General features: G+C 43.6%; 1 protein-coding gene across 2 annotated transcripts in view; it reads right to left on the bottom strand.

Annotated features, from left to right (window-relative positions):
• LOC139418651 (neurexin-2-like) overlaps positions 1-25,323 on the bottom strand; it is a 329,179-nt gene that overhangs the window by 13,993 nt on the left and 289,863 nt on the right. For both annotated transcript variants that reach the window (XM_071168271.1, XM_071168270.1), the window contains one exon: positions 2,218-2,386. In XM_071168271.1, coding sequence (XP_071024372.1) covers positions 2,218-2,386 — 169 coding nt within the window. The remainder of the gene's footprint in view (positions 1-2,217; positions 2,387-25,323) is intronic.

The raw sequence follows: 25,323 nt of genomic DNA, 5'->3' as shown, positions 1-25,323 counted from the left end.
TGATTAACTTTACAGATATAAGATTAGTATTTATTTGTGGAAGACATATATTTCTTTCAACTTTTAGCCCCTTTTCTCCCCAATTGGTAGTTACAGTCTTGTCCTATCGCTGCAACTCCTCTACGGACTCGGGAGAGGCGAAGGTTGAGAGCCATGTGTTTTCCCGAAGGACGACCCTCCCAAGCTGCACTGCTTCTTGACACACTGCTTGCTTAACCCGGAAGCCAGCCACACCAATGTGTCGGAGGAAACATCATCCAACTGGTGACTGAGGTCAGCTTGCAGGCGCCCAGCCTGCCACAAGGAAATGGGATAGGGCCATCCCAGCCTGCCAAACACTCCCCGAACCCGGATGATGCTGGGCTAATTGTACGCCGCCTCATGGGTCTTCCGATCAAAGCCAGCTTTGACACAGCTTGGGATCGAACCCGGGTCTGTAGTGACACCTTAGACCACTGCGCCACTCGGTAGGCCCTATTGAGGACATTCTATTGTGAACAAATTAAAGGCTCCCAAGGTATGGGATATGACTCTATCTCCTACTAGGCATTGCTTTAATGAGATAATTCATTTTCTCCCTTGTCTGTGTGACTGTGGATGACACGCCTTGTATCAGACTCAAAATGAAATAACGAACCAAAAGAAGGACCACAATGGCATCTGAACTTTCTCTGTGACAGTTCTCATCTAGCTCAAAGCCCTCATTTCCACTGCTCTACTCCTTTCACATACGGTTACAGTAATGTTATGATTGGGCCAATTACTGACTGGGTTAGTGCCCCATTGGTGGAGTGCTAGAGTGGATGAAGCAGCCATTATAAAATAAAAAGAACCTTGGTAAAACTAGCCTTGAGCAGCACTCCACTTGACTGTACTGGAACCAAACACCTGCGGTAGCATAGTAACCTAATCTTACCCTGGTGCTCTTAACCTACCTTGAAGATACAGTACAACAAAATGCCTGTGCCAAATATGGGTATACAACTGATTGTCTGACTAGACACGACTTGTTATGTCAGATCATGTATTGAATATCAGGAAAGTGGAGATGGAGAGAGTTCTCTGTCATTGAGAACAATACCTTTACTAAAGTAGTTAGAGAATAGCTGAACTGCCCCTATCAATTACAATCTAGAAAATCATTGACACATTTTGGATAATTCTTATTGTTAGTTTGGCCAGTGTGAGTGGAAAAGAAACAGATCATTAGATACTACATGAATCATAAGGATGCAATGTAAAAAATGTTTTGGATTTGATTTGTCAGATTGCATGGAGGAGAGACAGAAGGTGAAGGGACAAGGAGCAGACGACAGAATATTATTTTTTAACCTTAATTTCAACTAGGCATGTCAGCTAAGAACAAATTCTTATTTACAATGACGGCCTATACCGGACGACTCTGGGCCAATTGTGCACCGCCCTACGGGACTCCCAATCACGGCCGGATGTGACACAGCCTGGATTCAAACCAGGGTTTGTAGTGACTCCTCTTGCACTGAGATCCAGTGTCTTAGACCGCTGCGCCACTTGAGAGCCACACACCTCTTCCTCCTCCCTTTTTCACGCCACACACACATCATCAGTGCTCTCATATAAAAGCTAATTTTACAGGCAGGGGGGGGGGGGGATAAAACGAAAGCTGAGATTTGGCTGAGGGTTCCTTCATTGCTCTGAGGCTGTGCGAAGATCCCATTCTCAGCATCCACTCTGCCACCGGCCAAGCTGGCTGCTACAATTACTACGAAGAATCCGAATCCATCCTCTGCTAGATGTACTCGGCAAGGCAGCTTGAGGGAAGTGTGTCCATTTCAGATTGTTATTAGATTGTTTATGCAGTAGTTATCTCTGCCCACCATGTGGTGACTCCATAAAGTGCTCTGAATAGATAGAATAGTGAAATGGCACATATCAAAACTGAATGCTGGGGCGTGCTGAAGAAAACAAATCAATTTACTCTATGGCAGAAGGCAAACTTCCAATTCCATTTGGACTTGCTTGCCAAGAGCATCCAACAACTGTCCCTGAATTGATGTGATATTTTCTGTTTGATGGCTTGAGCTGGAATCACCGTGCACCTTCCTCCTTGTCTGTGTTGTTAAAATACAGCCTGGGTATCTCTCTCTCTCACACTCTCTCCCTCTTTCTTTTAATGTATACTTATCTGGCGCTCCCACTCATCCCACCCATTTCAAAGTGTCCTGCTCCATGCCTTACCTGGTGGGTAGCGCTCGACCGGCTGGTTGTCCACCTGGAGGGTGGCGTTGCCACCACTGCGTGTGAAGCGCACAACATGGTACTTGCCATCGCTAACTATGACAGCCGGCTCATCAATGGTGATGTCGTCTGTCCCCACGTTGAAGATCACGCCAATCTTTCCTTGTTCCTGGAGATAGAAGAAACAGAAGAGATGTTTGACTTGGGGTGTCTGAAGTGAAAATGCAAGCGAGAAATTCCCAAATCTAAAAATGTGTTGAAAATAGTGGCAGCTGCTGTACTACTGATGAGTAAAGACATTGGTATTGTTTTTGTTGTTACAGAGCTGCAGGGCTGGAAGTACCCTTGGTTGAGCAGCCCAGAGTTATCCTCTGTGACATGGGCAGTATATTAGACTAGTGCATCTCTATCCGTTCTATTCACCACACGCTTCCCTCTGCGGTCTGCATCAGGCTCCCTGATGTGGCTCACTAAAGACACGACCCTGCTGGTACTCGTCTACCAGAAATGACCTTACCCATCCCTCTCACTGCGTCTTCTCTCACACCTGGAATCTCCATAACAGGCCAAAGTCACTGCCTCAGTCTAACCTCAGCTAGGAAACTGGGCTGGGGAGCCCATTCACTACCGCGCGTGCGGGCGCTCTGTGCCCGAGCGGGCTTTGCACGTCTGTAGCCCCTGTGATGGGACTACAAGGTCACAGTGGTAATGTGGCAGTGTGAGAGCAGACTCACCTCCCTGAAGACCAGACCAGCGGTCTGACAGCTTCAACAATATTCCATCCCAATCTACAGGGTGACAACCAAGCTTACTTCACACATCATTTGGTACTGTCAGTAATTTGGGATGTGGTATTGTGTCTTCATGAAGATGAAAAGCAACCGCCAGGTTTTTAAGCAGGTAGCTCGGGAATTGATTCCCACACAGCCATTTGATGAGCAGAACAGAAACCAGTCGATCCTTCAGTGTAGACATCTGAAAGGTCAAACTGCCAAAAGGTTGTCACCGACGATGAGAGAATATGGAACCTCTCACCACTCTGGGTCACCTCAACCGTCACTTCCTCAGGATAAATGAGGACAAAGTTAGAGGAGCATTACAGCCACCAGGAAATGATACTATGTAATATCCTGTCCATCCATACACTGCAGTGTGATGATGGTCATCTGTTATCGGTTATCTAGTTAAAATCTTGTCTAGTTATTTGATGACTTATCTTTTTTATTAACAAAGTATGGGATTTGCACAGATGTAGCACCGATCCATTACATCAGTGTTCTGAACTGACAGAACCTTGGAGAACCCCGTCAGTGTGTCCTCTGCTGCCTATTCCCCATAGGTAAATATTAGACTTTTATACTCCTTTGCCAAGATAATCCATTCACCTGACAGGTGTGGAATATCAAGAAGCTGATTAAACAGCAAGATCATGACACAGGTGCACCTTGTACTGGGGATAATAAAAGGCTACTCTAAAATGTGGAGTTTTGTCACACAACACATTACCACAGATGTCACAAGTATTGAGGGAGTGTGCAATTGGCCCGCTGACTCCAGGAATGTCCACCAGAGCGGTTGCCAGAGAATTTAATGTTAATTTCTCTAAAATAAGCTGCCTCCAAAGTCGTTTTAGAGAATTTGGCAGTACGTCCAACCGGCCTCACAACCGCAGACCACGTGTAACCATGTCAGCCCAGGACCTCCAATCCGGCTTCTTCACCTGCGGGATCCTCTGAGACCAGCCACCCAGACAGCTGATGAAACTGAGGAGTATTTACAGTGCATTCAGAAGGTATTCAGACCCCTTAACTTTTTCCAAATTTTGTTACGTTACAGCCTTATTCGAAAATGGATTAAATAAAAAAAATTCTTATCAATCTACACACAATATCCCATAATGACAAAGTGAAAAGAGGTTTTTAATTATTACAAATAAAAAGCAGAAATACCTTATATAAATATTCAGATCCTTTGCTCAAAATTGAGCTCAGGTGCATCCTGTTTACATTGATCATCTTTGAGATGTTTCTACAACTTGTTTGGAGTCCACCTGTGTTAAATTCAATTGATTGGACATGATTTGGAAAGGCACACACCTGTCTATATAAGGTCCCACAGTTGACAGTGCATGTCAGAGCAAAAACCAAGCCATGAGGTCAAAGGAATTGTCTGTAGAGCTCAGAGACAGGATTGTGTCGAGGCACAGATCTGGGGAGGGTACCAAAACATTTCTACAGCATTGAAGGTCCCCAAGAACACAGTGGACTCCAATCTTAAATGGAAGAAGTTTGGAACCACCAAGACACTTTCTAGAGCTGGCCACCTGGCCAAACTGAGCAATCGGGGGAGAAGGGCCTTGGTCAGGGAGGTGACCAAGAACCTGATGGTCATTCTGACAGAGCTCCTCTGTGGAGATGGGAGAATCTTCCAGAAGGACAACCATCTCTGCAGCACTCCACCAATCAGGCCTTTATGGTAGAGTGGCCAGATGGAAGCCACTCATCAGTACAAGGCACATTACAGCCTGCTTGGAGTTTGACAAAAGGCATCTAAAGGACTCTCAGACCATGAGAAACAAGATTCTCTGATCTGATGAAACCAATATTTAACTCTTTGGCATGCCAAGCGTCACTTCTGGAGAAAACCTGGCACCATACCTACGGTGAAGCATGGTGGTGACAGCATCATGCTGTGTGGATGTTTTTACAGTGGCTGGGACTGGGAGACTAGTCAGGATCGAGAGAAAGATGAACGGAGCAAAGTACAGAACCTCAGACTCGGGCGAATGTTCACCTTCCAAGAGAACAACGACCCTAAGCACACAGCCAAGACAACGCAGGAGTGGCTTCAGGACAAGTCTCTGAATGTCCTTGAGTGACCCAGTCAGAGCCCAGACTTGAACCCGATCGAACATCTCTGGAGAGACCTGAAAATAGCTGTGCAGCGACACTCCCCATCCAACCTAACAAAGCTTGAGAGGATCTGGAGAGAAGAATGGAAGAAACTCCCCAAATACAGGTGTACCAAGCTTTGTAGCATCATACCCAAGAAGACTGTAATCACTGTGAAAGGTGCTTCAACAAAGTACTTTCCGAATGCACTGTATGTCTGTAATAAAGCCCTTTAGTGGGGAAAAACTCAGTCTGATTGGCTGGGCCTGGCTCCCCAGTGGGTGAGGAGCCCTCCCAGGCCCACCCATGGCGGCACCCCATCCCAATCATGTGAAATCCATAGATTAGGGACTCATTTATTTATTTCAATTGACTTATTTCCTTTAACAACTGAAATTGTTGCATTTTGCGTTTATATTTTTTGTTCAGTATAATTATTTTTTAATTTTTTTTGTCATTTAGCAGACACTCTTATGCAGAGTGACTTACAGGAGCAATTGGGGCTAAGTGTCTTGCTCAAAGGGACATCAACAGATGTTTCACCTAGTCGGCTTGGAGATTCGAACCAGCGACCTTTCGGTTACTGGTCCAAAACTCTTGATCGCTAGACTACCACCAACCACCAACAGTTGGTGCAGAAGCTAGCTCCTCCATTTCCTTGGAGACAGCAGTTCCGTTTGGGGTCAAGAGCAAACTCCTTCAGTCTGCATTCCTCACATTAAGCCCTGTGATTTCTCCTGAATCCACAGTGCAGTAGGGGAAATGTATCGGAGCCCAGTGTTTCAAGATAAGGAGAGCCCCTACTGTGCACTCCACATTTCTCATGCTGAAAGATCCCATTTTACAATCACCAAGTGTGACGTTCACTGACCCCATCAGTTATTTTCATGGAATTACAGGGTGACATTTCTCCTGGTGCAGCAGGGACCTGGGCTGGGGAGCGAGGGTGTGGGCTGGGGTATGTACAGGTTACATGGAAAGGCAGAGTACTTGGCTATTAGGAAAGGTGAGGGAAAGGACATGTTCTTCTCCAGTATTTACTGCCCTCCGGCTCAACCCCACGCGGCGCCATAAATTAGCTTGCCTGTTGAACGGCTGCCTGCACCAGTCAAAGGCATGCCCATGTAAGCTGTGAATAAAGAGCAGGCTCAGGGTGTCTCCCACTCTTAGGCCATGGACACGGTCACTGGCCCAGCTGCTCAGTGTGAGCTATTGTCCCCTTGCCACCACCTGGGTTATGTTCCTATAATTTGCCATGCTGTCGCCAACACCTGTGTGTTCAGCCTGCTCCCAGTGCACTTTAGTTCACATTGCAGGGGGAACTGGGTGGATGCAACTTTGCAACTATTTAAAATGTAGTCACTCTGTTATTTACCACTGTGACTGGGGAACATGAAACATAGCTAAGAACAACAGTTATACTCACTCCACACCGCCACTCTGCTACTGAATGGTGCTGACCGAGGCCAGGGGATGTGGTGGGTGGTGTACATTAAGAGCAAAGCTATGAGAGCGTAGGCCCACTTTAGTGTGTTTCCGTGTGCATAGGAGGGACCACAGTACATCTTAACATGAACATCATGTTCCTCTGTTTGATGCATAGTGTAGAGTGGACTATCTCATGTTCTTCAAATAAGGGGAGTGATTTCAATCCAGTCTGCTCCTGTCTTGCCAGCAGCGGTCCAGTCACAGACAAAGCAGGTCCACACCAGACTTCTCTCTATCCTTCTGATGGTTCTCCTGGTCTTTATAAACCAGAATCTGGACAAGTAGTGTCAGCTCGAACCCCTTTTAAGCCTCTGTGTCCTTTATTCTCACTGATTTAGAGTCCACGTTGAAGCCAGGCAATTGCTGGCTGTTGTTATCAGCAGTAGTAACAGTAGAGAGAGCAGAACCATCAGCGCTGTAGGACTGTAATATCTGACAAATCCCTATAAGAGCCTAAAGAACCATCTTGACTAATCTGGCCTGGAGGTAGAGTGCCATCCCACCAGTCCCTGCACATCGGTGGGCTGCCGCAAGGCAAAGAAAGGCCTTTGGTCCCTTCAAATTGTGGTCTTTGTGAATATTGCAGTGACTTGAGTTTCCCATGGCCTCAGGGCTAGGGCTGCAGACACAACTGCTCCTCACTTTTTTTTCACGAAGCTATTCATATTCAGATGAGTGAATCGAGATGAATCACTTAGATTTCAGTCTTCACTGTCCTCCCAACCAAATGCAAATGCCCACAAATACCATATTAGAAGCCCAAATACATTATACTATGTTAAAAGTGCCACTGTGAAGCCTCTGTTTTCAGAAAACATGTCTTGCAATGGATTTAAAGGGAGCTACAGTACACACTTACTCCACGAAGGAATGCAATTCTCACCTGAAAAACGAGTAAATGGAAGTCTGCTTGCATATTGGAAATGAATATGAATTCAAACCAATGAACTAGGTTCTGTTTCAAAGAACTAATTTCTACATTAGAGAAACAACCATGCTAAAACATAACGGATATACGACAGTGATGATTCCTTGATAACTTGGAATAGTACAGTATGCATGCACCAAAAAGGGATGTTAGACATCAGACAGGACTTGGGTAGATTAGCAGAGTTTTTAACATCCCCAGCAATATTGCCATATTTGGTATATTGAAAAGCTTGAAAGTCACCTTTGCTTATTTCTCTTTGACATTCCCCCCGTGCATAGCAGTGCTATTTTGCAGTCTCGCCCAAGGCTAAATTCTCATTGCCCTTGAGGCATGCCATGTAGAATTCATAAAGCAGCCATGGGGCTCTCTGGACCTAAGTCAGCCCCAGCCAGCCCCCAGCTCCGGATAGGACAGCCATAAATCATTGAGTGGCTGTGGCTCTAGGGCCGGGCCAGAGACGAGGAGCTGAGCAAGTCCATTTGTCCTTCTTGATCACATTATGGCCTGTTCTCTCTCTCTCTCTCAAATCAAATTATATTGGTCACATACACCTGGTTAGCCGATGTTAATGCGGGTGTAGCAAAATGCTTGTGCTTCTGGTTCCGACAGTGCAGTAATATCTAACATGTAATCTAACAATTCCCCAACAACTACATAATACACACAAATCTAAAAAGGGGGAATGAGAATATGTACATATTAGTATATGGATGAGCGATGGCCGAGCGGCATAGGAAAGGTGCAATAGATGGTATAAAATACAGTATATACATGTGATATGAGTAATGTAAGATATGTAAACATTATTAAAGTGACATTATTTAAAGTGGAATTGTTTAAAGTGACTAGTGATCCATTTGTTAAAGTGGCCAGTGATTGGGTCTCCATGTAGGCAGCTGCCTCTCTGAGTTAGTGATTGCTGATTAGCAGTCTGATGGCCTTGAGATAGAAGCTGTTCTTCAGTCTCTCGGTCCCAGCTTTGATGCACCTGTACTGACCTCGCCTTCTGGATGGTAGCGGTGTGAACAGGCAGTGGCTCGGGTGGTTGTTGTCTTTGACAATCTTTTTTTGCCTTCCTGTGACATCGGGTGCTATAGATGTAATGGAGGTCAGGTAGTTTGCGTTGTGCAGAACGCTCCACCCTCAGCCGCAAGGCCCTTCAGTTGCTGTACCAGGCTGTGATACAGTCCAACAGGATGCTCTCGATTGTGAATGTGTAAAGGTTAGTCAGGGTTTGGGTGACGAGTTTCTTCAGCCTCCTGAGGTTGAAGAGGCGCTGTCGCTGTCTGTGTGTGTGGACCATTTCAGTTTGTCGTTGATGTGTACGCTGAGGAACTTAAAACTTTCCACTTTCTCCACTGCTGTCCCATCAATGTGGGTAGGGGGGTGCTCCCTCTGCTGTTTCCTGAAGTCCACGATCATCTCCTTTTTGTTGACGCTGAGTGAGAGGTTGTTTTCCTGACACCACACTCCGAGTGCACACTACTGTTGTGTCGTCTGCAAACTTGATGATTGAGTTGGAGGCGTGCATGGCCACGCAGTCGTGGGTGAACAGGGAGTACAGGAGTGGGCTGAGAACACAGTGGGGCCCCAGTGTTGAGGTGGAGATGTTGTTTCCTACCTTCACCACCTGGGGGTGGCCGTCAGAAAGTCCAGGACCCAATTGCACAGGGCCGGGTTGAGGCCCAAGGCCTCCGGCTTGACGATGAGCTTGGAGGGTACAATGGTGTTGAATGCTAAGCTGTAGTCAATGAACATCATTCTTACATAGGTATTCCTCTTGTCCAAATGGGATAGGGCAGTGAGCAGTGTGATGGCGATTGCATTGTCTGTGGACCTGTTAGGGCGGTATGCAAATTGAAGTGGGTGTAGGGTGGCCGGTAAGGTGGAGGTGATATGATCCTTGACTCGTCTCTCAAAGCACTTCATGATGACAGAAGTGAGTGCTACCGGGCGGTAGTCATTTTGTTCAGTTATCTTTGCCTTCCTGGGTAAAGGAACAATGGTGGCCATCTTGAAGCATGTGGGGGACAGCAGGCTGGGATCGGGAGTAATTGAATATGTCCGTAAACATATTGAGTCGCTCTGCTGACTCAATAGCACCACACAGTCAACGTGCTCTACAACACCTGTTTGACAGCCAACTTAGGGCAGCATCTTTCCCTGTTCTGGTAAATAAAGGCCAAGCCTTCCAGGGTATTTTTTCCCCAAACACTGTGTTTGGGCATTAACATGGTCTGGCAGGTTCTGTCAGGAGAGGCCATTGTTAGCCTTCCACCCTGCTGTTGTGACAACGACATTGGCGCTTGTGGGGGCATTTCCCAGGCCTCTGGCTGCCCACCGTCTGGAACATAAAGACCCACCGACCAACCACTCTGTCTGGGTGCAGTTTCATGTTCCTACCTGCAGCTACTCTTCTGCTCCATGGCACACACAGCACAGATGGCCCATATCCTGATCGTAACATTTGGGCCAGTTTCAAAGGATAAAGTAGAGCAATCATAGTGTGAGCCTGAAGGGGAGGCATGTCTAAAATGTGAGCCTTTATAGAAAACTGGGCGTATATCGCATTTCACTACCTCCCAGTAGGCATTTGAACGTAAAAAAAAAAAAAAACATTTTAAAAAGTCAAAATGCATTTTTTGGGTTTCAGAAATGCCTTCTTGAACATGTGAACTTACATGTGCCTTAATAACAAACTCAGATGTCATCTGTAAATATAAATAAAATGTGAATTCTCAACTATTTAGACACAGAGAAAATACAGAATCTTGCCTAGCCATGATTGGTTGACTGGGCGTCCTATTGGCGTCTTTATGGCATGTATTTGCATATTTCCATTTGGGAGTGCCTCCTCTGTGAAGTGGACAAACTTAGTTCGACCTTGCACTCCTTCTAAACTACGCAATTTAAAAACAACTGTGGCAAAGTATCAAGTCTATAAAAAGCGCACTGTGTTCGTAACAGTTTTTAGTTTTGGGAACAGAGAAATGTTTTGAGATCAGATGTTTCCTCGATGACAAAATTAGCAGAATGTCGGCCCAAATTCACCCACTGTAGTTCCATCCTGTCCCACTACCCACGACTGGACTTCCTCTCACTACCATATTTGGTGGTGAGAAAATGCTCTAAAAGGATGCTTCAGCTTTATAGCCCCTGTGACGTGTCTGGGTTACCCCTTCTGTCTGTGGTTATTTTTTAATTTTTTATTTCACCTTTATTTAACCAGGTAGGCTAGTTGAGAACAAGATCTCATTTACAAATGCGACCTGGCCAAGATAAAGCAAAGCAGTTCGACAAATACAACAACACAGAGTTACACATGGAATAAACAAACATACTGTCATGACGTTGGATAACATGGCTATGAAGTATACTTCTTCAATCCTACCTCCACTACAATAGTGGAAGACAGTGACTGGTAGTAAAACTACTACAGACTCACTCGACACCAATTCTGACTGACCTCCAGACATTGACCTGAAAATAACCTGACTACGTCAGACTCATTCTGAAGAAGTTGTAATCTGCCAGGATACTTGGTTTCCTTCCCTTGACATGTGCGCTTGCGTAAGCATAAACGCACATGCACAACAGAACATCCAATTAGGATGTATGCTAGGATCACTTAAGGGTCCGAGCAAAATACCAGCCTTAGTAAAGTTGAACATTTATTTTGGGTAGCTATAGCACTCACCAGTTTTCTTCTCAGAAGTCCATAAGTCATCCCTGTAGACTGCCCAAAACTAGTGCCTTACAGCTGTAGACTTCATATAGTTATCAACTTAGGATAGTACCCTAAGCAACACCCCACAAATTAGGAAAGGCCTAGATATGACATTAGACAATATAGATTTTAAGGTTGTTTTTTTGCATGTCCAGCTGGTAATCTAGCCGGCTGGTAATTACGAAGATAAATGTTTGCTAAATCTAGCTAGTTATCTTGTGTCTGCATTGATATTGTTGGGATGGAATCAGGTTAAGTGTGTGCAGGGCATTTTAGTACAGCTGTAGCAGTCACCAAGCAATAACAACTATAGGACATGAATTAATTCATGTTTTATCATATTTTTCTGGAATTTGCCTTTCAGCATAAACCTGCTCTCCGTCACCAGTACAAGGAGATGACGAATGGTGAACAAGCAATACTTCGGGTATTTTATCTTTGTACTTTTACTTATTGCCTGGACTTGGGGGTCAATGAATGTTATTGCTGGTATGCAAGGTTTTAATGTCTTGTCTATTTTTTTCTCTGCTTTCCTCCTTTACAGTTTGAATTATCTGGAGCCTGGTGTTGTTGTGGCCAAGGAGCTTCCACTCAGATGGAACCAGGTCAGCTGCTGTGCAATGTTGACTTCCTTCCAGAGATGTGAAAGCATCCCCCGGACTGGACAAAGCGAACATATATTTTTAAGAAGATCAGGACTTTTGCAATGAAAAGGCTATGGACATAACATGTCTTGCTCCGAAGAGTAGGACAGAAATACGCTTTCAGGCACATGACCTTGACATGGCGTTGCCCTCTTTGAGAACAGTGAGCACCATCCCCCGCTCTCTGCTTCTACAACCAGACTGCTGTGGGCAGAGTGAGGTCGTAAATTCCTAAGGAAAACCTTGCCTCATGGTCACACAGTATAGAGAGTGAAATTTTCATGGAGCACAAAGGAATTGCTTCCACCTTACAGAACTCGAGGTACGAACACATTTCATGTTCCGGAGAAAGTATAAAAGATCGGTGAAGAATCCAGCTACGAACTGGTCCGTTTGTTACAACTTGGGAAGCTCAAGAGAGACGGTGTGGCACATTACCATAACGCTGTTTATATAATAGCCTCAGATATGAGGTTTACATCTAATTGTTGTATAAGATGAATGAGTGAGTATGATACTGTTTGTATAATTGGGTAATATGATTTTGGACTGTTTAATGAAGAAAAATACAATTCCCTTTTGATTTTAACTAAATCACAGGACTGCCCCTGAGCCCAGTTAGGGTCAGACATCCTGGGACAGCCCTCTTCTGCCATTCCGAATAAAACCAAACTTTGAGAAATTATCACCATTATGGGAGGACAAAGGTTGTAGAATCTTTTAACCATACCACGTGGTTAAACTCTTAAACTATCGATACCGACAGAATAAGAACTAGTCTTTGATACTACTTACTAGTCTGCAGCTAGGAATTCGGTATCATTGAACGCGAAGAACGACAACCGCCGAAACATCCATTCTATAACGAATGTCACTTTGAACTATCCCCTCTAACCAAGACAGAGAGAGAGAGGGACGGACAATTCTACAAAAGAAAGACTTTTCACCAGCGATTAAGAAGACACACTGAGCGTAAATATATATATATATTGGTTGCAATTGTTCCCGAATGAGTGAGCGTTCATGTGTAAAGGATTAGCATTTTAATTGTTATAATTAACAATTAATTAACTGTAGTGACTTCTTGGTAAAACCTCCCTTTTGTCAAACAAGCCTCCATGTCGGGTCAGCCCACTAGGGCACATTCTATCATTTCATGTAACCACATATTTACTGTTTGTTTGTTTATGCATTTCTATGAATTACTTAGTTTGTAATAAATCAATTATTTAAGACAATTGATGTATGGATGACTCATAGTGAAGACTGGGTTCATGCAGATAACCAACAATTTATGACGTTTGGAATGAGACTAACGTGAGGTAAAGTAAATAAATCATTCATCAGAAGACTATTGATCAGATATGAAAATATCTGAAAGGTTATATTGGGAAATTATAACTTTGTAATCTGAATAATTTCCTTGGTGCCCCAACTTCCTAGTTAATTACAGTTACATGATTATTCAGTTTAATCCAGTAACTAATTACAGAGAATCTTTGATAAAAAACTAAGTCTACTCAGTTTAATGATAGTAAAGACACAACAACCTGAACATGACCTGGCTGACCTGAACCAAAAGTTACTCAAAGGATCTTATGATATAGGGTCTAGATATGGTTTGGTTTGTTTCTAATTGTAGGCTACTACCTTTAGCACTTAAGTTAATGAAGTATTTTATTGTTTATCTTTTCTTTGTTTTTTTTTAAAGCTCTACCTCACTGCTTTATCACATGGCCACATTCACGTGTTCCAATGTGAATTCTTTAAGAGATGGGTGGGTCTAAGGCTTCAGAGGGTGTGAATGAGTCAATAAAGAACAGCACTGTAGCTGTTCAATGTGAAAGGTTATCTTTAGTATACAACAATAGGCAATGTGTCACGCCCTGGTCGAAGTATTTTGTGTTTTCTTTATTATTTTGGTCAGGCCAGGGTGTGACATGGGTTTATTTATGTGGTGTGTTTTGTCTTGGGGTTTTCGTAGGTATTGGGATTGTGGTTTAGTGGGGTTCTCTAGCAAAGTCTATGGCTGTCTGAATTGGTTCTCAATCAGAGGCAGGTGATTATTGTTGTCTCTGATTGGGAGCCATATTTAGTCAGTCATATTCTTTGAGTGTTTCGTGGGTGATTGTTCCTGTCTCTGTGTTTGTTGTCACCAGATAGGCTGTATAGGTTTTCACGGTCCGTTTCTTGTTTTTGTATGATCGTGTTTATTCGTTAATTAAACATGTATCAAAATTACCACGCTGCATTTTGGTCCGACTCTCCTTCCACCGAAGAAAACCGTAACACAATGTAATACTGTAAATGGTTTGCCCAATGGGGTCACTTTCTGAGATAAATGTTCAGAGAAACAATTTAGGCAATTTGGTGACAGTATTCATTTTCCAAATATGTTTCCCAAGGATTAATGTAGAGTAAGTGTGAAAATGGCACAATGTTAGCATTCCTTTATCTCCTAAATGGGATTATACGTTCATCAACTTTTAAAGCGGCATTACTTCCCCATGTTTCCTGCAACTACAGTGCATGCTATGCCATTTTGAAGCTCTGGGTCTGTACTTTTATCCAATGTACAAAACACCATTTAAAATGTCGGAACATGAGACGGTGGGTCACAGATGTTGTTATTCTTTCCAATGAATATAGGAGATGGAGACCAATGAATGAATCGTGACTCGGTTACAAGGTCCCTGCTGAGATCTCGCTGTGAGACAAAGATCCATGCGACGGTCGGATGCCACCCCATATAGTGCCTTTCTGCCAGGTCACCCCAAGGCCCTGTCCTATTACAACCTGCTCCAACCTGAACCACACGTGACATCAGGGCTGCTGTGATGGGACTGCAGGGAACATCACAGCAGTCATTTTTTTTCTCCCTCTTCTCCTCATCCCTCTCTATCCCCCACTCTAAAGAGACTGCATCTGTGCACTGTGAACCAGGAAATAGATGCCCATGTAAATAAAAAATACTGAGGTATCTGAGATCGGTGATATTGATATGTGATAGAAGGAATAGCTGCACATGGTTTAGGGGGTGGCTATTTCCACCTTCCACGTGTAAAGACCTACATCGATTTTCAAATTCTACCTTGTTTTCATTATCTCTGACGACATGAGGGCATGCAGGGTGCACTTTCAAGCCAGCTAACAAAAACAAAGACATACTGTATCATGTCCATTACAAAAGAGCAGAAATAAAACAACCACGTGTATTTGTATCTTTTCAGTATATCTTGTTTAACATGGCAGAAAGCAACACAATATTTCTGCACTTTTCTGCACAATGCATGATATGGGCATCATGATGTCAAAAAAAATGCAAATAGTCTGGGTAGCCATTTGATTAGCTGTTCAGTGTTATGGCTTGGGGGTAGAGGCTGTTAAAAAGTATTTTGGACCTAGACTTGGCACTCTGGTACTACTTGCTGTGCAGTAGCAGAGAGAACCGTCTATGACTAGGGTGGCTAGAGTATTTGACCATTTTTAGGGCCTTCCTCTGACACCACCTGGTATAGAGGTCCTGGATTGCAGGCCCCAGTGATGTACTAGGACGTAAGCACTACCCTCTAAACATTCAATCATTTGAACATCCCACAACTTGTAATAGATTCAAAGAGTAAGCCTTCCCACATGGCTGGAGTCCCCTCTTTCAGGAACAGGTGTGGTTGTCAATTATTACACCTCGCACCGCCTTGTCATAGATCCTCCCTCTGCTTTTAATCATGTCACATCTGTCCCAGGGCAACACACTGATAAAAAGCTGATTTCCCATAGGAGGAACACTGCCTTTGGCAGCTGCTCACCAGTCACAGACACAGTAGCACAAACACTCGGATGTGGGCAGGAGGCTCAGTGTTGGAGCAGCACCCTGCATTCACCAATCTGCCTCACTAACAAGCTATTGAATGGTTGGAACTCGCACTGGGCCATGAGGGCTATATGAATTTCTACTAATCCTCTTATCAGGAAATTTTGTTGACCACATAGAATAAACATGTCTAACACACACAGGATAGGTGCAGTGAAATGCACTTATCCGGTGCATTTCACTGCACCATTTTATACACTCTTCCAGTGTATGTTCACTGCACCTATCCGGTGTATGCTATGTACTTACTATTGGGTCAGCTATAGTAGTACAATGCCCCTGGAGCAAATTATGCTTAAGTGCCTTGCTCGAGGGCACATAGACATATTTTTCACCTTGAGGCTCAGGAATTCGAGCTAGTGACCTTTCGGTTACTGGCCCAATGCTCTAACCGCTAAGCTACCTTCTGCCCCTACAACTGACAACTCAAAAAGAGCCAAGAGATACACAGCTAAGATTCTGTAACAACAATAGTGTTACTTTCAGCCCCAAGGACAGCACTCATAGGGCTCAGCCAGTCTATGGTTGAGTTCCTGCCCGACTACATTGCAGACTTCTGCCAGATCTTACAATGACGGGATCTATTCGGACAGGAACGCGTCCTTTCAGCACCATAGACAGTGCTAACACGACTCAGCCAGTGTCGCCCATTCAGCACCATGGACAGTGGTAACACGACAGTGCCCGTTTAGCCCATTCAGCACCATGGACAGTGCTAACGCGACTCTGCCAGTGTAGCCCATTCAGCACCATGGACAGTGCTAAGGCGACTCTGCCAGTGTAGCCCATTCAGCTCCATAGACAGGGCAGATGACAGAGAGAGCGAGCGCAGAGCGTGCTGGCTGCTGTAGAGAGGCCAGGCTCATTGAGGTGTGGGCAGTGGTGGATAAAGTAGTTAGCTGTCATACATTAGTAGAAGTAAAGATACCTTAATAGAAAATGACTCAAGTAAATGTATGGAGGAAAAAAATGTATATTTTCTTTAAGAATGTGGTGGAGCAAAAGTCAAATCTGTCAAAAAAATATGAATAGTAAAGTACAGATACCTCAGAAAACTACTTAAGTAGTACTAGTTACTTTACACCACTGGGCGTGGGGAAGGTGGGCAGCTGGCCAAGATTAGTGCAACATGGTGGACCAACTTGTGTGCATGATACTTAATGCCCCAACTCCAGGGCTCTCCATCTCTCATGTGCCAAACAACCCTGTTGGATAATTAAGTTAAGCAACAACTTTACAACAAGCTGCTAAACTAAATAATCAACATACAAATATGTAAATTCGATGGCTACAACAGCGAATGGACATAACCTTCCAACAATCCCAAATCACTAGCCTTTAGCACTGCATGCTAACTAAGTACCATAATCGGTCACAGCTGGGGGGAGGCTAATTTCAATTGAGTAATAATCTAGCAGTCAGTTGGGTTCAGATAATTTACTCTAGGAAGGGTTCCAGCTCTTCACTTTCTCGTAAGCCAAGCTTTTTTTTGTCGGTCCTCAACTGATCAAATCAAATGATCCTTTAGCTTGACATTTAACTTTTTGTTCCACAAATCTCTTGGCAAAGAGGGGTTGTTTTCACATGTCACTATCTCCAATAATCCCAACATTTATCTCTGTCCCGACTCCCCTGCTCCCTAAGGGCTAAACAGCTCCATTACACACTAGGTGGATTTTCAATAGCACAACATCTGTTTTTTTTCTCTCCATGCAACAGTATTATGGGTACATCAGGTCTACCCAATACGTTGTCATGACTGTCCAGTTCTAACAAACTGTGTAAATGATGAGTAAAGAAATGAACATAGCAGACCAGAAAAACGTCAAGCTGCAGCTGCAAGTTTAAAGTGGTCTGAACTTACCTCCCTGAGGAAAATCAAACCAGGAAGTGGCTTCTATTTTGAATACTCCATGTTCCATAGCCTGCCTTTGCTCCATTTAAAGGGATATCAACCAGATTCCTTTTCCTATTGCTTCCTCAAGGTGCCAACAGTCTTTAGACATAGTTTTAGGCTTTTATTTAGAGAAATGAGCGAGAAAGATAACATTGCGTCATTGTATGGCCGGGTGCCAGCAGCGTTTTGTTGGCGCAGAGTTTGGGCAGCCATTGCCTTTCCCTCTCCTACTGCAAAAGACAGTTGCGGTTGATATATTATCGATTATATATTTTAAAAACAACCTGAGGATTGATTATAAAAAACGTTTGACATGTTTCTGTGGACATTACGGATACTATTTGGAATTTGTCTGCGTTTTCGTGACCGCTCTTTCCTGTGGATTTCTGAACATAACGCGCCAAACAAACGGAGGTATTTTGGATAATCCGAAGATCAAAGGTAAACGATTCATTTGATTGCTTTTCTGATTTTCGTGACCAAGCTACTTGATGCTAGGTGTTCATAATGTTTTGTCGAGCAATCGATAAACTTACACAAACGCTTGGATTGCTTTCGCTGTAAAGCATATTTTCAAAATCTGACACGACAGGTGGATTAACAAAAGGCTAAGCTGTGTTTTGCTATATTGCACTTGTGATTTAATTAATATAAATATTTGTATTAATATTATTTGAATGTGGCGCTATGCAATTCAGCAGTTGTTGATGACAATTATCCCGCTAAAGGGATGGGTAGCGTCAAGAAGTTAAGGAGGACCATTATACTACTCTGCTCAAACCATCGTATTATGCTACTCTCATCACCCCACTGGGAACCATCGACACGCTTGGCTAGCCTATCTTCAAAGAAGCATCTTCAAAAAGGAAAGGGAAGGAAAATAAACTCTGTAGTTCTGACTACACGACAAGTCACCGGATACTGGACAACTACAGAGAAGAACAACAGTAGAAGACTTGTTGGAACCCTTGTGAACCCAACTCCCTTCCCAAGGCGGCCCTGTCCCCCGAAAGAGATCCGGTGAACCAAGGCATTTCACGTAAATACATTCATGATTTCTTACTCAAAGCGGGCGGCAGTTCGTGTGCAAAGTATATGGTCACTGTCGGTGAGAGTAGTTTCTGAGAGTACCAATGTTAAATGTCTATGTCCCCTTCTCTCCCTCCCTCTCCATGTCTTTTGTAACAAGCAGCCACGTTGTTGTCATTCTGCTAGGGACCTGTTTTTAACGTATTAAGTGTATAGGTTTATTATTTAATTAGCTAGTAAGTAAAACATTGAACTAATTTGTGTAGTACTGAATAATAAGTAAGGCTCTGTTTTTTTTGAAGATAAAAGGACTGTTCAGACCGATGATATGATACGAGGTTAAGATTAATAAGTTGACTGTTTATAGATGTGATAGGTAAAGACATTTTAGAGTTTAATTCAGGAGATGGTAACTCTTTAAAGAACCGCTCTCGTGGTGCCCCAGATGCTAACGGTTAATTGTTACATGATTAATTTAAATCGGTCAACAATTAAACATAGTTAGGTAATTAGATAAATAACACAGTCTTCAGATTGATGTCAAAGTCAAGTCATGACATATTGGTGCCCCATGTGATGCATCTAAGACAAAATTAGGCCCCACTGTTGAATTCAGTCTACAGGAACTGTGTAGCAATTTACGTTACACCCAAAAGAGCAGTAGGCAGGATTGTCGTTGAGTGGTGTGTGCTTCCTGCACATGCAACCCAGTTAGCAGGGAGAGATTGACTCCGGTGTTGTATACCTGACAAAGGGTCAGATTGTGTAGGGTGAATTATTCATTTCCAGAGCTAAGACATACGGGTCAGCCGATTAAGGAAATTTGAGAAGATATATTTGTTTGGTTATTATCACTCGGCTAGATTTGCATTCGAAGCTAAGCTAACAGAGAAAAGTCCTTCTCCTTTGTTTACAGCGGAAAATCCCACGCATTGGTTGACAGAAGTCCTACCTTTGCTGGAATCCCGGGTGATTCAGCTTTCAGGGGTAAGGGACCCCTTGTGGTGAAGAATCAGCAGCAATTTTTCAGAATCAGCAGCAATCCAATGTGAGGGCAAAATGTCTTCTCACATCTATAACAACTGGTTAAACTTTACAATATCCAACCAATCTCAACTGATTGGATATCGTTGTCCCATTCGATTTATCAAGGAAGTTAAATTGCCAAACAAACCTTTTTACCAGGTTGCTCATTCGGATAAGGACCAAATTAATTTGTTCCAACAAATGAGGCCTTTTAAACTTGTAAATCTTAACCTAGATACAGCAATGCTTTCAGGTTAATTAAAGTTTAATTCCCAGATAGCAAGCTATCAGAGGGGGTGCCCCCCCACCCCCATTCCCCTGCTAATAATTGAACCCTCACCCACGGAAAGATTGATCGCTGACCTCAGCAGCGACGCAAACCCAAACTATGCAGAATGGCTGAGAAAGTTAGATCACAATGCCACAAGCGACAGACGCCCTCCAAAATAGCACTCACTCCAGTGAGAGGGTGCGTCATCGGGGATAGGAGTGGTGAGAGATGAAGCACAACAATGGTATCCACCATGATACCACGGTACCAATAACCACCGCGGTCAAAATAACTATAAAGAACGTCACCAGCGAAGCGAATACCGATACAATCAACCTGGCCGCTACGTTCCTGCACCCAACCCACACAATGGTAACAAAGGGTTCCACAGTTTAGCAACTGTATGCTGCTAAATTGTAATTACCTCGCCACTATTGGCCTATTTATTGCCTTACCTCCTTACTTAATTTGCACACACTGTATACAGATTTTTCTATTGTGTTATTGACTGTACGTTTCTTTGTCCCATGTGTAACATCTGTGTCGTTGTTTTTGTCGCACTGCTTCGCTTTTTCTTGGCCAGGTCGCAGTTGTAAATGAGAACTTGTTTTCAACTGGCCTACCCGGTTAAATAAAGGTGAAATAAATAAAATATAATACCAGCCTCGAAACTGAACACCTGCTACTCGGGACAGACGGATGGATTGGAAAAACAACCAATTGTGGTCACAAGTAACCATGCCATTCTCCACTGACCACACTGTCTTCTCCTAACGCTGGCTGCAACACAGTCATCCATCAGGAGTATCTGTTGACAGGATCCCTTGGGAAAAATACATTTCGATACCCCTCATTACGATATCTCATCAAATTCAATCAGCAACCCCCCCCCCCACCGAAAAAAAATGGGGTAACAATAATCATTCCTTGCCATGCGTAGTCTCAACTACAATGCAACTAGTAAAATGCTCTAATCATGTGTTCCGGTAGGATAACATTATGGAATAAATCTGTAGGATAGCTGGTCCCCTTTGGGTACCAGTACCAATGCCATCAACAGTCAGTCCAGCCACAGTCAGTAAGAAGGTTAGAGACCTTGAGTCGAATTGACCTCGAACAAGTCGAATTGCCCTTGATAACAGCGACAGATGAGTTAGTAGTCACTCAGATTGGGAAAAGGGAATCTCCAAAACAGTCTTCTGATGGTTAACACACATGCGGCTAATACAAATAACCCTCCAATCAGGAGGAAAGTTATTAGAAGTCATGAACCATGATCACACCGCATATGACCGGTTCAGTGATAACATGGCCCCCGTGGATAACATGGCTATGAAAGTCATACCTATCGCCACTACAATGGCGTAAGACACATTGACTTGTAGTAAAACCACTACAGGGCCCCTTGGCATATGGCTTGAGGTCGGCACCGATTCCTACTGACACAAGGTCATTGACATGGAAATGATCTGATGACGTCAGACTCAATCTGCCCAGGTTGCAGCCTACCAGGATACTTGGTTTTCTTACCCTTGTGTGTTTGTGCAAGCATAAATGCACATGCACAATACTAGGATCACTTAAGGGTCCGAGCAAAATACCAGTCTTGGTAAAGTAGAAAATAGACCCTGAAGCCCCTTTACCTCTACAGCTACATTAATCAACCGTTTCTCACCAGAGGTCCATAGGTCCCCCCTGTAGACTGTCCGAAGCTAGTGCCTTACAACTGTAGCCTTGTCATGTAGTTAGCAACTTAGGGTAGTTACCTAAACAACACACTGCTAAGTAGGATCGCCCTAGATATGACATTTGACAAAATGGCATGATAGTGTAATTTGCCAACACTGTAGAAGTGTATATAATTAGATGATTAAGGTGTGGTAACTATATTTTGTATATTTTTTGGTTTGTGCTTTTATTATTTTCTTTGACACTTAAAACCTCTTCATCCTACCCCCTCCTTTTTCGAACATTCTGTTAAAAATCGCGCAACATTTCAGCGTCCTGCTACTCATGCCAGGAATATAGTATATGCATATGATTAGTATGTGTGGATAGAAAACACTCTGAAGTTTCTAAAACTGGTCAAATCACGGCTGTGACTATAACAGAGCGTGCGTTTCATCGAAAAGTGCAAGAAAAACTGGTCACTGAAATCTGAAAAAAGTATCCATGCGCCCCTTTCATGGACTGTTTAAAGGAAACCAAATTTAATATGGAGACGGATGCAATTCCTACAGCTTCCACACGATGTCGCCAAAAACGTCATTTTCATTGACAAAAATCCTTTGAGACATTACCAATAGATCCGTCATTCCATCCAGCCTACCTCAATCAATTTTGGAAGATTGAAAAATGGACACTGTTTTCTTGTGTAGCTGCTATTGAATACAGATCGCCCAGTGATCAATTTGATCGCTTATTAACGTTTACAAATACCTAAAGTTGGGTTATAAAAGTAGGTTGAAGTGTTTTGTCAAAGTATATAGGCAACTTATATAATTTTTAAACATGACGTTGCGTGTTGGAAGAGAGCTTTTTTCCTGATGCAGACAGGCTATACAAATGGATATTTTGGGCATTCATGGACGGATTTAATCGGGAAAAAGACCAATTTGTGATGTTTATGGGACATATAGGAGTGCCAACAAAGAATATCATCAAAGGTAATGAATGTTTTATATTTTATTTCAGCGTTTTTGTGTAGTGCCGGCTACGCTAATTATTTTGTTTACGTCGCCTTCAGGCATTTTGGGGTGTTGCATGCTATCAGATAATAGCTTCTCATGCTTTGGCCGAAAAGCATTTTAAAAATCTGACTTGTTGGCTAGATTCACAGCGAGTGTAGCTTTAATTCAATACCCTGCATGTGTATTTTAATGAACGTTTGAGTTTTAACGAGTACATTTAGCATTTAGCGTAGCGCATTTGCATTTCCAGGTGCCTACTTGAGACATCTGCATCTCAAGTAGGAGCAAGAAGTTAAGAAGTGATACCGCCACAAACAAGTTCCCATACAACCATCACTTAGGGCAACAACGGCGCTCATTTGGGGAAGAAATATAATGATGTATTGCATAAGTGTTGTGTGTTATTAATGTCTGTCTAAGTTAATTCCCAGATCCACCAGCCTGGACAACCGGACGACGGGTCTGGAACGACGATCGCCAACCTGGACATCCCGTGGCCATTCTTGTTGGGGTCTGCCTTTTGTGAAATCTTACCAGGTTAAACCACCAGAGAGATACTGTCACGATGATTCACAAACCAGGACATCCCGTGGTCATTCTTGTGGATGAGTTACAGAATCCTTCCAAGATTGAACCCACCAGAGGGGGACTGTCATGACTGTCCAAAAGAATCCAAATAGGTCGGATCAGGTTTGCAATGAATAACTTCACTCAGACCCTCTCTCACGCGCAGAGGGGGGGGGAGGAAAGAACTAGACGGGATTAACAACTCATGTCCTGTCATAAATCAAGGGGAGAAGATTCAGGTCTCCCTATCCAATATTCAGCAAAGGAATGTCCTTTGTTTCCAAGATAATTTTCCTGCCGCATCTCTAACACTTTCAAAAGTGAATACTGGAACAATATGTCTAACTGTCACACCCTGATCTGTTTCACCTGTTTTTGTGCTCGTCTCCACCCCGTCTAGGTGTCGCCTATCTTTCCCATTATCCCCAGTGTAATTATACATGTGTTCTCTGTTGCCAGTTAGTTTTGTTTCGTCAAGCATACCAGCATTTTGTCCCGTGCTCCTGTCTGTCTCTAGTTCCTGATTTCTACCTTTCCCGGTTTTGACCATTCTGCCTGCCCTGAGCCTGAGCCTGCCTGTCATTCCGCACCTTGCCATGCCACCCTGGATTACTGACCTCTGCCTGCCCTTGACCTGTCATTTGCCTGCCCCCCCTGTTCGAGTACTAAACTTTTGTTACTTCGAAACTGTCTGCATCTGGGTATCTCCTGAGCCTTGACACTAACATAGAATGTGGGGAATGGTCAGAGGTGATCTATAGAACACCTATGTCATTTTCTTTGTTATTTTGTGATGTCCCGAAAAATTTTAAGAAGGAAATACTGTAACTTGGAAAGTGTAATATGCAGCTTTTCAGTAGGAAGTTCCAATCACACCCAAATGGCCATCAAACTCCTTTCATTCATCATGCTCATCCTGACAGAGAGGGCTCTGAGCCCAACTGCTGCGTCATCAGCCAAGGGGATACCAGGTGGCAACTCTTTGCTCTGTGACTAACCACGGCCTACTGTATGTCAGCAAATGAATCACCCAACCCTTCGCTGGGAATAATCAATACACTCCTCACACACACACTCAGACAAGGCCCTCCACTCAGACATCACCACTGGCACACACACCCGCCACACACACCCGCCACACACACACACACACACGCACACACATGCACCCACGCACACAAACACACACACACACACACACACACACACACACACACACACACACACACACACACACACACACACACACACACACACACACACACACACACACACACACACACACACACACACACACACACACACACACACACGCAGCCCTCCATCAGTCAGCAGCTCCTGCCTGCAGACCCTTGTGGGTCCAACCCTAGACTCTGTGGCTGTGTGACTAATGGCTTACAATGGGGAAACCCGCCTGTGGCGCCGAAACTGCAGCAAGTTAAGTACTGGAGGAAATACGAGACATGCTGCATATCATATATTCTGTACTTGCATTCATCCTATCATCCAGTGCTCTCTCTCTCTGAGAGGGGGATAACTTGAAGCCAATAGCTTATAGCTCAACACAGTGCTGCTCTTGCACCTCCTGAACGCTGTCACATTCATGACCAATTGGATTAGATGTTGTTGTTGGTAATTTAGTTACGGCAGAAACCCTCTCCATGAGGGACAACAATGACGAGAGGCTAAATTGTTATGGAGGCCATCATGCTATATTAGACACAGCTTTGATCGAGCACTAATCATTATTTGACATGATTCCCTTCTTCCTCAGAATGAAGCTATGACGTTTTGTTGAATAACCTGGGAATGTAATCTATGAGGGAGTTTACGATCTCTCTCAAGCTCATACCATCTCTGTCTCTTTATAGGTAACAAATAAACAATACAAGGCAATAAGCCAAAAAAGGATCTATACAAATGCTGTTTCAAATGGTCTGAATTTCATTAAATCTACTGCAGAGTCCTTAACACACACTGTTCATAGTCTACAGTGACAATGCTGGCGGTGACTCTAAAATCAACAGTATAACTGTAAACAGCGGTGTTGTAGAAACAAACACGCAGTACCCCT

This window comes from Oncorhynchus clarkii, chromosome 10 (genome assembly GCF_045791955.1).
Source record: "Oncorhynchus clarkii lewisi isolate Uvic-CL-2024 chromosome 10, UVic_Ocla_1.0, whole genome shotgun sequence".
NCBI classification, from domain to species: domain Eukaryota; kingdom Metazoa; phylum Chordata; class Actinopteri; order Salmoniformes; family Salmonidae; genus Oncorhynchus; species Oncorhynchus clarkii.
This window is presented reverse-complemented; position numbering and strand designations above follow the sequence as displayed.